General features: G+C 35.3%; 1 protein-coding gene across 2 annotated transcripts in view; it reads right to left on the reverse strand.

Annotated features, from left to right (window-relative positions):
* Positions 1-14,469, reverse strand: part of B3GLCT (beta 3-glucosyltransferase) — a 47,111-nt gene that overhangs the window by 20,453 nt on the left and 12,189 nt on the right. For both annotated transcript variants that reach the window (XM_048936991.1, XM_048937002.1), the window contains exons 4-7: positions 13,076-13,185; positions 7,500-7,576; positions 5,050-5,161; positions 146-282 (exon numbers count right to left, since the gene is read on the reverse strand). In XM_048936991.1, coding sequence (XP_048792948.1) covers positions 146-282; positions 5,050-5,161; positions 7,500-7,576; positions 13,076-13,185 — 436 coding nt within the window. The remainder of the gene's footprint in view (positions 1-145; positions 283-5,049; positions 5,162-7,499; positions 7,577-13,075; positions 13,186-14,469) is intronic.

A 14,469-nucleotide genomic window follows, 5' to 3' on the forward strand; every position in this document is an offset into this window, starting at 1 on the left:
CATCTTTTACATAAAAGTATTAAGAAAGTATTATGTTTGAAATCATAACTCATTAAAGTAATAATAGCATCTAGAAAAACTATTAATTCTAAACTTCATTGCTATAAGCAAACAATTCAGAAGTAATTAAAAATTCAATTCTTACTTGTTAACGAGTGGAATACTAAGTGCCCAACCAGCAGCAAAATCTGGAAATTTGAAGACTGTAGGATTTTCAGCAAAGGCATAGTGGTGAATTATTGTAGATTCTTCATCATGTAATGCTTTACCTAAAAACCACTCCTGTAAAGGAACATATGAAACAATTTTGTTCATCTACAGCATCCTTTTAGCAAAGATGATGACTGCACTCATTCTGAATAAAGCAAATCTGAAAACAGAAACAAGGGGTGTACATAGTTCACAACAATACAGACAAAAATCGTACTTGATAAGAAATGAAACTAAAAGCAGTTCTATAAGTTCAGAAGCACACTATTTTCACTCTGGATTCCACCTGTTCAAATTAGAACCACGGAATGGTTGAGGTTGAAAGGGACCTCTAGAGGTCACCATGTCCAGTCACCCTGCTCAAGCTGGGTCAGCCAGACCAAGCTGCCTCCCTGTGCCATCTGTTCCAGGCTTTGACCACACAAACTGACTACTGATCAGGCAGATCAGTTAGAAGCACTGCATTGCTTTCAGAAACTTCCTATAAATTCATTTCAAATTTCCATCTGTCTAGATGCTTCTCTACTAGGGAACCTAATAAGCAAAGACATTTAAATACCTTTATCTTCAAAACAGTTAAGATGTTCTCCAGTATGCATTTGTAAAGCCAAAAAAAAAAAAAAAAATACAAAACCCCACAAAAACAAACAAACAAGCAAAAACAAACAAACAAGCAAAAAAAAAAAAAACTAGCAAAAAAAAAAGAACCCACCAAGTATTATCTTTATTAGAGTATTTAATGTGTTTAAGAATTCACCACTGATCCTGCTGTATCTGAAAATATTTAAGAAACTTAAAAAATATTTCTTTAACATTAGTATAAGTTCTCCTAATATTTCTGGTTGGAATGGATATAGAATAAATACAGCTCTGTATTTTTGCAAAAAAAGGACTGTTATGAGCATAAATATATGTATTAAAAATTTATTTTCATGCCTATCAGTACAACTGATGAAACATAACTCTCAGTCACCCTAATGGCTATATTAAATCATTCAAGCGCACAACTTTTCACAAAAGATTCTCCTTCTCCATACTCCCACCATATCTGATATTTCCCCTTCTTTAAACAGGCTGCTGTAAGCAACAACAAAAAATATCTAACCAGCACTAGCACAAGCTTAACACAGAGCAAATAAAGTTTATACAGAATTGTGACTAAAGGGAAAATGTTCAAGTAAAGACACAGTCCCAACATTCATCCTCACCAAAAATGTCTAACAGCTATCGGATCCCCCTTCTCAGCAGCCACCCTCCTACCTCCAAACAAATGCCTGCTATTTAAATTGCGCCACATTTTGTAATTCCCCAGGGCCAATGAGGAAGAACGACTGACAGTAAACAGGACAAGGGAAGCCTGCATACATCAGCAAACTCCTCCAGCCAAAATCAACTGGCAGGACTACATAGGCATGACTGCCCTACAGGACATTCTAGCATCCACCTGGCTGTCTAGAAGGCAATAAAAAGACAGGAGCTGCTGGGGATACCAATGTTGCCACATACATCAAGCCAAAACTATGGAATGCTGCCTGCTACAAGAACTCCATCTCTGCAAGGACCCTGTGGTGTGCCCAGCCTGTGGCTTGGCCCCATACAGCAGCTATGAATTGAAGACAATGGAGTCAATCCTTAACAAGAATCCTGGCTTTCCAAGGGACCAATGCAAGTATAACATGGTTAGCATATGTATGCATGTGTGTGTGAGGTACTGAGTGCCTTCCCCCAGATTCTGCACACTTCCCTTCTCTACTTTGATCAATTAGTCTCAATAAAACCAAACTGAATATAGCTTGTACTTGACTAGTTACTTCTTAAAGCAACAAATGTTGTTTGCTTCCATAGTCCTCATATGTCTCCTCAGGCTCGGTGCTGTTCAGGAAACAGTTGAGGAAACAGCCACATTTAAACTGACACTATCCAATAGATGAAAAATAGAAGGATGAAGACTTTTTCCACTAGTTTTTAAAAATCAGTTTCGTAGGAGATGCTAACTGGTTCTTATTTACTCTTCCTTTCATTTATGTCTTCAATCCTAACAGAGCCTGTTTTCTTATTCCTTCACTGGAAGGATTCAGTAGTGTTCAGTGGAATGATTTAAAAACAAAATGTTGGGAGATGAAAGAGAACAGGCAAACATTACTTTTTATGCACAGAGGTGACTGCCTAGAAAAAATTCAAAGTAATTCTTTAGAAGCTTTTATGCAAAAGAATTTTGAAACCTTCCAGAGTCCTGAAGATTTTGAAACATTCAAAACACAAGCACTCTTTGATTTCAGAAATAAGTAATAAATATTAATATTTTCATGACAGTACCATCATTCTGCTGTGCTACAAAGTGAAATCCTTTATCTTTACTCTAATTCAGTACTCTAATTCAGTTACATCATAACAATTTATTAATTTCAAAATAACCTTATTTTCCTTTCTATATAAAATACAGCATATTAAATGCACACATACACCCTTCTCAGGCTTTCACAGAGTATAGTTTCTAGCAAAATTAAGGCTCAAATAAACGCAGTGAAGGCATTCCAGTTTAGTGCTCTGTTTGCTCACAACATTGTTTATTTACTAAACTGATACGCAGAACACGCCTTTACAAGATGAAATTAACTGTACGCTAAGGAACTCATAAAGTAACTTACACAAGGAATGAGAGTATTCAAATTGCATACAGTCAGGAAAGGTTGATTAAAGAAGAAAAAAGGATTTGTTGCAGTACAGATTATTAACAGCCAGATAACTAGTTGCAAAGCAACATGATTCCACCTTGTATCTACTTGCTCACAAGCACCATGACAACAGTGCCAAATTCATCTGCCCAAGACTTGTGCCTAAGACAGAAGACAGGTGATTTCAGCTTGTACATCCTTGCTCTGCCTTCTGAGTTGGTAAGATTCTCTGATACAAACTGCTTATTTAGCCATCTTTTATACATTTTACTATCAATAGCCATTAAGTCATGCTGCTCATCAGCCCATCATTCTGCATGCCTTTGGGGCTGCAGTTTCTCATTCCATTAGGATGAAAGGAGAGGCAAATACAATTTGGTTTAACCTTGCTGTTGCTTCTCATTATGAAAGCACAGATTGAATCAATTGGCTGTGGAACCTTAGTATCACCTTAGTATTAGTTGAGGTTGGAAGGGAGCCTTCTACTCAGGCAGGGACACCCAGGGCAGGATGCCCAGGCCCACATCCAAGCAGCTTTTTAAGATCCTCATGGAAGAGGATCCACAGATTCCCTGCTCAACTTGTGCTTCATCATCTTCATACTAAGAAGTGTTTCCTTGTGTTCAGACACAGCTCATCATCTGAGTGCTGGCTTTGTGGTCTTTATGTAAACCAGATATTCCTCAACGTTTATTAGCTTTACTGCAGTTAGCAATGTCCTTGGTTATCAATACAGGTACTCTTACCATTCCTCCATGCTCTCTTATGGTGCTTCAACACACCTATTTTCATTCACATTCATATCACTCTCAATAGTTCTGTTACTAAACTCTACATATTGAGACTGAAAAGCTGCAGATTCATCAGCTATTCACACACCCCCTTTTGGACCTTTTATTGTGATTAATGTATACCAGCTTTTTATTATGCAGACTGCTGACATGGAAGAATGAATTATGAATGAGCTCACCCTAGTCTAGCTCATCTTAAATTATGTAAACAATGGATATTATTTTATATAAGGAATTGGTTACGGACTGTCACACTAAAATGACCACTGCTCTGTACAAAAGCAGAACATTTTATTTTCATTTTAAAGCAGGGTAAAACATAATTTGCTGTTGTAAAAGGATTTGCACATACTGCATAGGAGATATTAAAACTGGCACGGAACGGCGTTTAGAACAGATCTTCTGTTTCTGTTCAGAAAACATCAATTAGGTGTTTTCTGAAACAGAAATAACTGGATATTCCAACAGCTTAAAAATACTCAATACGTCATTTTGAAAACTGTGTGTTTAGAAAGAGAAGGATATTTAAATTACTATTGTTACTACTTTAGGAAAGAATTGTATGAAGATATGATAAAGTCATAAGCCTGAAATAGAAGCAAATATTCTACACTGAGACCTGAAGCAGAGTTCAATACTCAGTCAAAGTAACAATAAGGAAGCAAAGCACATTTCTCAGAGCTTTTGGCTTCCTCTATTTCAGGCAAAAGGACATTAACATGTTTTTTCTTTTCTGAGCATTGAGAACTCTAAGTATTAGCAGCTTTCTTATTAGTTGGCTTATCAAATTTACTTTGTGCCTTGGTGACTGCATTTTTCATTTGTTCTGTAAGTCTTTTGTTGTTCTTTCTTTTCAAACATGTATGTTTTTCTGTCCTCTCACCACTAATACAGCTCAGAAGGAGAACGCAAATAAATATGATACCATATTATATCAGAGACAGACTAGTTACAGTCATTCTACTTGATGACGATCAAAAATGATGACAGGAAAAGGGGAGGAGAACACAGCGTAGATTATGTCCATCTTTTTACTGTTTCTACATCATTTCTGGGATACACACAATTCATGATTTTTTTCTGCTCAATTTTAGCAGTTTTTCAAAAGCTATACACGTTCTCATGGTTCTGCATGTTAAATACCTTGCTCGCTGTCAGCCTCAGTACCTGTTTGGACATGTATTTTCCAATGCCTGGAGCTGTAAGCCATAAAGCGGTGTTTAAAAATTTAATTCTTGTCAGTGTAGAATGTTTCATAACATGGAACTCCATATTTCTGTACTTAAAAGTAAAATGATTCCTCCCCTCTGTTTCATCTAAAAATCTATTAAAGTGCATTAAAAGAAAGTTAAATATCTACTTTTTTACTTCACCTTAGAGGTGTCAAATCTTCTAAGTATTTCTAGCAGCTTTACAACTTGTATTCTTGTATCTTCTTCACAGAAGAAAATCCATGAGGAGTTCCTACCGTAGGCAACAGAGAAACTAACAAAAGAAATTATCATTTACTATGCTTTACTGGCTTATGAATTGAATGATAGATTCAATCCCCATTCCTCAAATATAAGTACTTTGCAATTAAATATTCATTTACACACACATAACTGTTACTATTAACGTAGAATTACATACCTGAACACTGCAGTGAATGGATAAAGATACTGCCTCTGCTGCTACCTATTTTTATAGCACTAGTTATTCTAGAAAGAGAGGAACAGACATACATAAAGAATATCTACTCAAAAAAAAAAAAAAAAAGAAGTATATGCACTACTAGTATAGCCATCTATGAATTCAGAAGCATGTACACAGCAGTTCCAATTACCATCCCCTCTGTGCCTCAGCTATCTCCCAAGGAGCCTTGCTATTGGGCTGCAATAAACCTGAAACTGCCTAATGACATCCTTTGTCATGACTGCTTGATATGATCATAACTGTCCCCAACTTAAGACATTCATTAGCTCTTTTAATACAGTTATACTACACAGATTGAAGGGATTCTCCACCTTCCTCATAGCCAACACTAATCTTGATACTGATTTCCTTAATCCTTCAGGAAATTCTCATCTTTTATTTATCTGCTATCCTGTTTGAATTCTTCCACAATTTAACAAAAACTACCTTTCTTCTGTGTCTTGCAATGCTATTCACTGCTTTCTGTTTATGATACTCAATCTGCTTAACTATAATAATTAGAAGAACACATGATTTGTTTATCCTTTCAGTTTGCAAAAGCATATAATTGTCTTCTCACCACTGAAGTCCAGGGCAACGCTGTCATTCAGGCAACAAATAAATTATCATCAGCTGGGAAAGCCTATTTAATTCAGCATTTCCAAGGGATTCTTTGTAAAACATGCCAAACAAGTACCTGAATGAGCATCTAATACCGTCATACTCTTAAATGTGCACAGTACTCAGTGCCCAGTAAAGACTGAAGGCTTTGATGCACAGATAGAACTTGCAAAATGGGCTGACCCCCTTGAATCTCTCCTCTTTCTCCTCTTTACGTCAAAAAAGTCTAAGTGTTATTAGCCACAAAACACAAACGTATTTCTCATATGTGTTTGTTCTATCAACAATGGTATAAGAAATAGACACAATAAACTTGATATTCCAGAATTCTCTTTAAGATGAAAATCCTCCAATTAAGATTCTTTTTTTGATTCCTCATGAAATTTCTTTTACTTTATCACACAGAAGAGTATCTGTATTTTTGCTTTTAGGTTTTGCTCTCTTCTAAGAGCTATACGCGTAAACTTTTGCACTGGGACATCATTCAAAAGAGGAGACATTAGGTCACTGAAAGAAGAGCTAAGAAAGGGAAAAAAAATAGATGACATAGTTGGAACATCATCTTCCAGTTTCTCAATTTACTTCAATTCTCCTTCTGCACCTTCTCACAATTTATATATACATGAAACATGGCCACTACATATCACCATTTTCATATTTCTGCACATAAAGAAAGCAATGGAAAGCAGAAAAGAGAAGGGTGTGAAAATCCTGTCCTGTTATCAATCTGATGCAATAAAGGCACATCAGAGAAACAATATTAACTAAACTAAACCTCAAGAGGCTGCAGAATCACTGAAATTGCTTTTAAAGGCAATTTTTATGCAAGGTTTAAATTTTCCTAACTGCTCAGTTTTTAGTACCCTGAAGCTTTAGAACTTTCACAAATAAAAGTCATTGCTTCCTGACTATTTGCAGCTTCCTACCACATAAATGCAGCAAGTCTTCCTCAGAGCAATTTGCATATGCTAAGAAAAGACATTTGAAATTCTGTCCTCCAACCATACTAAGATGAAAAAAAGCTTCTAAAAATACATTAAAACCTACATCTTTCCTCTGCAGAGGAGTCTTAACTCTTAGGAACACAGTGAGCAACAAAAGATACAAACTAAATACAGATATTATTCACTACCTTTTTTTTTCTTTTTTAATCCTCTTCATTCAGTCAAGTACTGAAAAGTCTAAGGTTCTGAAATACTTCTCACAGACCTTACACTGTGAGCAAATAGGAAAATATACACATTTTAAAATGGTTTTCTGTTGACTACTTTATTTTTCTAATAATTTTAAAACCCATACCTATTGGAGGCAGGTAGTTGTTCAGTTACATTATATTATTTCTTTGGTAGCTGGTATTATGTCTAGAACATACTCCTTTGATTTAATGAAGCTTAACAGAAAATTGCTTTGAAAAAAAAGAAGAGCAAGCAAGTGAAAAGAGAAGTTAGCAGCTCTGATCTAAAAACTGTTGTTTTTGAAAAAAAAATCTTAAAAATATCTGAAAATAACCAGCACTGATTACACTTACTCTCTCATTAGTGGTAATATGGTCCATGCACCTTCATGCCTGTCCATCTGATGAATAAGCAGCACAGTTGGTAATTCCTTTAACGAAAATAAAAATACTCTTGTTAAACATAAATAATATACACTTCTTTTTCCTAATCACCAATTAATCTTAAAATAATAGTAATAATAATGATAATAATAATAATAAAACTATTCTGGATTGCCTACTGGGTTCTTCATTACTTTTACCAGCATGCGGGCCTGCAGAATAAATGACTTCCAGTGTTTTGAAACAAGGTGACCTAAATGCTTCTTACAATTCATGATTTCCTAATTCTCTATTAGATACGAAGCTAATACACTAGAAGTAAAATATTTTGCACAGACCCCATGTAATCAATTAAGGAACACATCATGCTCATCTCCTTATCATAAAACATCATGCTATGAAGGGAATACCTAGAGGCTTGAAATAAAGCGCAGAACACTTCTGCCCAAATGTCACCTGTGGTATCAGCACACTGAGGGCTGCAACAGCTGCCACACACTACAGCTGCAAGTGCTAAATAAAAACTAAGCAATACATGACTAAAGGAGTCAGGTCTCCAACCAATTCAAAAGCACTGACACAGCCTCCTGCTTTAAAATCACGTATGACATAAAATCACAGTATAAAATGCATCTTTAAAATAATTTAGTACTGCTTATACAAGTTACAGTAACAGGGACGACAGTGACATGCTCAGTTTTCACAGTAAATCAGCAAGAGATCTGGAAATATAAATTCTGATTCTTGAATCTAAAAATTAAAAGTCATCCTCATCTCTACTTCTGTTCCATGCTCAGATGCCTGATTACCATTTTGAAAAAGCACCAGGCTTGCTTCAGACTTTATAAGCCATTTCAAAGGGTTCAGGAAAAGGCCACAGCAGTACTCAATTTTCATAAATCAAGAGGAAAATGATGTGTATGCATCTGCCTTCAGATGGTCTTATATTAAAGCAAAGATGGAAGCATTTAGCCAATCGCAAGAAGGTACCAACTGCAAATTAAAGCGAAGTGCTTCTGACTATAACTTGAGGTGCAAGGCACAGAGAAGAAAAAACTTCAATGAGACAGAAAGTAATGTTATTCATTTTCCTATTGTATATTATATTGCAGTCCTCAAAACACAACTTTGCTGCCAGCCAAGTGCACTTAAATGTACAACCAAAGCACTGATTCCTGAGTGCCCACATGCTACATCCAGCTACTCAGTGTCTGGGAAAACAGATGCAATAAATATTTGTATCTGAAAACATATTTTAGGCAGTTTATTGCAGAAGGACTTATTTTACATCTAGTTTGTCATCAAATAAAGATTTCTGCAACAATATATTTATCTGAAGAAACAATAATCATCACTGCAAGCTTTTCACGTGGGAAAGATGATGGTAGCCATTGCTTTTTTTTATTTTATTTTAAAAAGCCATTCTTCAACAGTAACTGGAGTAAATTTCAGCATGCTTATTACAAGGTTGGAAATTGCTTGCATGCTGCCTAGAGTTCCAGCAATAGAAAATTAATAAGAAGTCTGCTGAGGTTTTTGTGATTTAAAAAGAATTTACTTGATTCAGTAGTCATCAAGTTTTGTTTCATTCGCCTTATGGTCACAACACCACAATATTTCCCTCAAATGCTAGTACAGACAGGTCTCCTGCAGCAAACTGAAAAACAGTCACTCAAACACTCACTTATAAACTCAGTAGAGTTTATAAATATGTCTATGTTTTCCTCTACCATGAAATGCGTTGACATCAACATGTTTCCAATCTTGTAGATGAAAACTTGAATATCATTATTCAGACTACCAGCACATGAGAAGACTCACAAAAACCACTGAAACCAGGGGAGGATATATATATATATCACATATATATATATATATACACACACATAAATAAAAAATCAAATATAATATATATATATATATAAAATATACATAATATAAAAATATAAAATATAAAATACACATATATAAAATCAAAGTTCAAAACGTTTGCCTATCAATCTATAATCCACAAAAAGAAGGCTATAAACATAAACCATTTCTAACTTAATAGATTTTTATACTAGACTGGGCTTCATGTTTCAAAGATCAAAAGGAAGTCTGGAGTCTTCCATTAACACTTGCTAGCAGAGGTGGCAACTGACTTTTTGAACTGGACAATATAAAAAGCTAATTAACTTCATTCTTGTAATTACTGAGTTTTGAACAATATTCAGAGGTCTTGCCCCCACGTTCAAATGAGTATTGTAATTCTTACAAAAAAAAGGACATATTTACTAGAAGAACTATAAGAAACATTCTAAGAATGAATGTGACAGGTACATTTTGTGACAGTGAAGGGTTTACTTGACATAAATAAATCCTTACAGCTGGAAGAAAGCCATTCATAGGAATGAAATGGATCTATATGCTAACACTTGACCAAACCATAAAACAACTGATCTAATAACATTGGGAAATAAAATAATTTGAAGAGATGTATAAAACAGATCTGTTCAAATAAAAACAAGATTCATGTTGATATTGAGGAAAACCTACCCATAAGGACAAATTTTTCTACCGGGCAGGACTGAATGTAATACAACACTTCACTTAAACATAATCCATTAAACCTCATTAAAACTACAAGATCCCAAAAGACTGACTAGTCTCAGCTGGAATAAGCTTCCATGGGATGGGAAGCCATTAAGAAGGGAGAGCAGGAGCAAAGCTTTTCAGAATAGAACCTAAAATTTGAGCAAGAAATCTGTATGTTGAAACAACAGAGGCAGTACAGATTGCACTGCATTGATGGCATTTATTTTAAAAGGTCTCAAGCAAATTAAGACTATATTCTTCTAAATATGCTGATTTTCTAAATGTACAGATTAAACAACTAAGTTGCAATGATCAGGAATTACGTCCATTAGATTTTATAACCACAGATTTACTATGCTTTATAGAGAAGTAAAACACTGAATAGTTCAGACCTACTTCAATACTCAACAATCATTCAAATATTCTAGCTGTAGAGTTTGACACAGATCTGTAGGAAAGTATGCCTGTTCATTTGTGGAACACATTTAACAAGGAATAAAATGTGGAAAGTACTAACACAGCCCAAAGCAAATGGAAATAACTCTGAAAACTGTTTCTATGTTGTAGTATTTAGAATTTCTTTCAGGTGAGATACAGATGTCCGAACTCATAGTGTATTGCAGAACAGAGAAATATTTAAGGACATTTTTGGACAACACAGCTTCACTTAGCTTCTCCCAAGAATCTGAAAACAGATGTGGAAGTAGAGTTAGTGAGAACTTTAGAAAATATTAATCCACCCATAAAAGGGCTGCATGTCCCACCGGTAAATTAAGAAACATAGAAAAAATACCCACTATAAAACCCCTGAAAATTGTTTCCTGCAGACGACCAAAACGTGAGAAAGAGCAATTTAGAGACAGATCATTTCAGACAGGAATATGGTGAATACACATATTAAAATTCAAGCAAGCTATTCAGTCTCTTTTCCTCCCCTTCCTCAACACTTAAGCAAGGAAATATTTCAGTGCATTGAAACAGTGCAGTGCTGTTGTCAGTATAGCCTAGGCAATTAAAAGCAGCAGATTCTTAAAGCAGTTAAAGCCATACTCAACAGCAATTGGCAAATCAACAACAGATATTGTGTCCATGATTCAAAGGCACAGTAAAGCTGAGATAGGCACCAAGAGGCTTCACCAGGTTATAGAGGCAGATGCTACAAACAGATATGGTCAAAGAGAGCCGGAAACAGAAAAATAGAACCTTCTGGAAGCACGAACCTGTCAGATAACAAAGAAACAGAACTTCTGATGTGCAGACCAATGGCACAGGCCAGCTGGCATCTGATTATACATCGAATAATAGATAATAAATAAGCAAGAACACAACAATAGGATGTTCCAAACATTTGTCACCTGTTCTTATCCTAGCCAAAACACTTAAAGACTCTGAACTGGAAACAAGTAGATGGATGAAGAGACAATATGAACAAAAATTCAGTGAAGACATAAGTGACACAGGCATCGCCTCAAGCAGTGTGGAGGTGTTCTATGTACACTTCCACATTTATGAATGTACTTGTACCACTTAAACTGATATTAATAATCTCTACAGTGGTAGTTGAACTCAGAAACAGGCAGGTACTCTACAACAGGTTGCACGGGTATGTGTTCAAAAGAACCAGTCAAAATCTCAAACATTTCTATGAAATGGTACAAAATACATGATTTTGCTTAAGTGTAGCAAATCTAATGGTAAAAGCAAGTCTAAGGGTAAAAATACTGCATGCTTCTGTAAAGCAGTTTATACATCCCATCATCCATTGCTGATATGAAAGTAAGTGCTATTCATTTTTACTTTTCAATACTATACAGCATCGTTCTCAAAATCTTTTTCTTACATTCTTGTTTTTTACATTCCTAGTGAGGCCACATCTGGAGTATTGTGTCCAGTTCTGGGCTTCCCAGTTTAAAAAAGACAGGGATCTCCAAGAAGGAGTCCAGTGGAGGGTCACAAACATTATAAAGGGCCTGGAGCATCTCCTGTGTGAGGAAAGGCAGAGTAACCTGGATCTGCTCATCCTTGGGAAAAGAAGTCTGAGGGGAGACAGGGGAGATCTGATTAATGTTTATAAATATCTAAAGGGAGGTGGGAGGCAAATGGATGAGGCCAGGATCTTCTCAGTGGTGTGTAGTGAGAAGACAAGGAGCAATGGCCTAAAACTTGAACATAGGAAGTTCCGTACCAATACGGGAAGAATTCTTTACAGTAAGGATGGTGGAGCACTGGAACAGGCTGCCCAGAGAGGCTGTGGGGTCTCCTTCTATGGAGATATTCAAGACCTGCCTGGATGCCCACCTGTGCAACCTATAGCAGGGTGCTTGCTTTAGCAGGGGGGTTGGACTCGATGATCTCTAGAGGTCCCTTCCAACCCCTGCAATTCTGTGATGTTGCTGCTCTACTGCCACAATGCTACAGATGTGCAATAAAATTCTAACAGGATCTACATCACAGCATCTTCATTTGCTGTTAGTAAAATGATGTGCTTACCTAAAAATTATTCCAAGTATTGTTAAAGTGATTATGTTGTTCACTTCGTAAAGAAAGCACCTTATCTTTTTTTAAATTAAAAACCAATTTTAATTAATTTTGATTAAATTTATTATTAATTTTAATACAAAAAATATTTTAATTAATTTTACTTAAAAACAAAAACAAAAGATTACACTCTTACAGTAATACAGGTAAACCTCAACACTTTTTTAATCACTTCTATATCAAATGCCATTCAATCCTAAAAAGTTATTCTACAAAAATGTATAGTTCAAATTAAAATTATTCAGTGATAAATTATGGTATTAAATCAGTGAATAATCATTGAAACAGTTTTTATACAAGCATACAGAAGACAATAAAAGGAATACAGTAGGTCAGAAAAGGGTGAAATACAAAAGCTTTTCTTTCTTTCTTTTACTAATACACAGAAGAAACATACATAACGAAATACAATCTGTATAATCTAAACGTACCTTTCCAAGATCTGCAGTCTGTTTTAAAATATCTCTTTTTAGATCTTCTGCTCTTTTGGAATGAAAGGAATTGCTTTGACTCTGGATGACAAAGATAACTTCTTTTAATTCTGTGAACCAGAAAATAAAAAGATTTCAAGATAAAAGTAGTTATTTTCAGTTTCGCTCCCGGGGCACTGAAAACCCAGGTATGTGTGGGGGAATTTATTATAAAGGAAGCAATTTCTTTAGTTACACAAATATTTCATGAAATAGTAAAAAGACATCATTTAACACACACACAAATCTAAAACAGTCCCTTTAAAAGATTAACTTATAAAAAGCATGACATGAGGATGAGATCTGAAGCAACAAAGAAACTTAAGCACACAATAATATCAGCCATGTTAGACCTATGACAGCACAAAGTTGTCAGTTAAATGTTTTTCTGCTTTTCCTCAATATCTTTTTCACTCCATTTATTAGTTTATTCTCCAAGATAAACACTGAAAGTATAAAATTATGCACACATCATAAGCACTGACATACAGCTATGCTTAGATTTCAGGTTTTTTTGCCCAGGTAGCATTCCCTCATACTCTGACTCACTCTATAAACTACTTAAAAAAACCTTCACAATAAAATCATATGAATACCAACTACTGACTAACTAGCACTAAATCTACTAAATCACCTATGCAGAAATTAAAATCAGTGCAGAAGTTAAAATTACACTTAATTGATCCTACTGAGTGCCAAAGGGTTAAATCTACATGTAGAACATTAAGAATATCCCCAGAGACAAAAAGCAACAACTAGACAGTATACAATTACTGCTGTAGTATCAGAACACTTACAGATATGCAAACAGCTGAATTACCTTCAGTTTCACTTACAGTGCATTCAACAGCTGTGATATCCCACAGCAGAATTCTTTCTAAGAGTAATCTAACACCCAATTTTGTATTAGTGCTTGAAACCCACTGAAATAGTTCCCTCTCTACAGACACTTTTTCTAAGAGGAAATATATTACAGTATTAAAGTACCAGTGGAAAGCATGTATAATTTAAAACTGTTTATCGTACACATAAATTGTTTCTCAGGTTGAGAAGTAGTCAACCAAGCAAAACAAAGAGCAGAGTCTTTTGGAAGATTAGTAACCAGCAGTCTCTGATGCACTAGGTTTATTTCATTGTCTTCTTCTTTTGTTTTCCTAAGGCTTTTCCATATCTGGAAAATATCTTTGATGATCTCAAATGCTCTCTGATTGGAAAAGCAGGTTGAGTTCACAGAGGAAAAAAAAACGAAATTAGGAAGCAGGAAGGTTGAAACCTTCTGTGTCTTAATATAGCTATATCTCATTGCTAAGTGGAATGGAGTGTTAGCGAGCTTTTAACAACCCGTTGTCAGCAAC

The sequence above is a fragment of the Lagopus muta genome, chromosome 1, assembly GCF_023343835.1.
Source record: "Lagopus muta isolate bLagMut1 chromosome 1, bLagMut1 primary, whole genome shotgun sequence".
NCBI lineage: Eukaryota > Metazoa > Chordata > Aves > Galliformes > Phasianidae > Lagopus > Lagopus muta.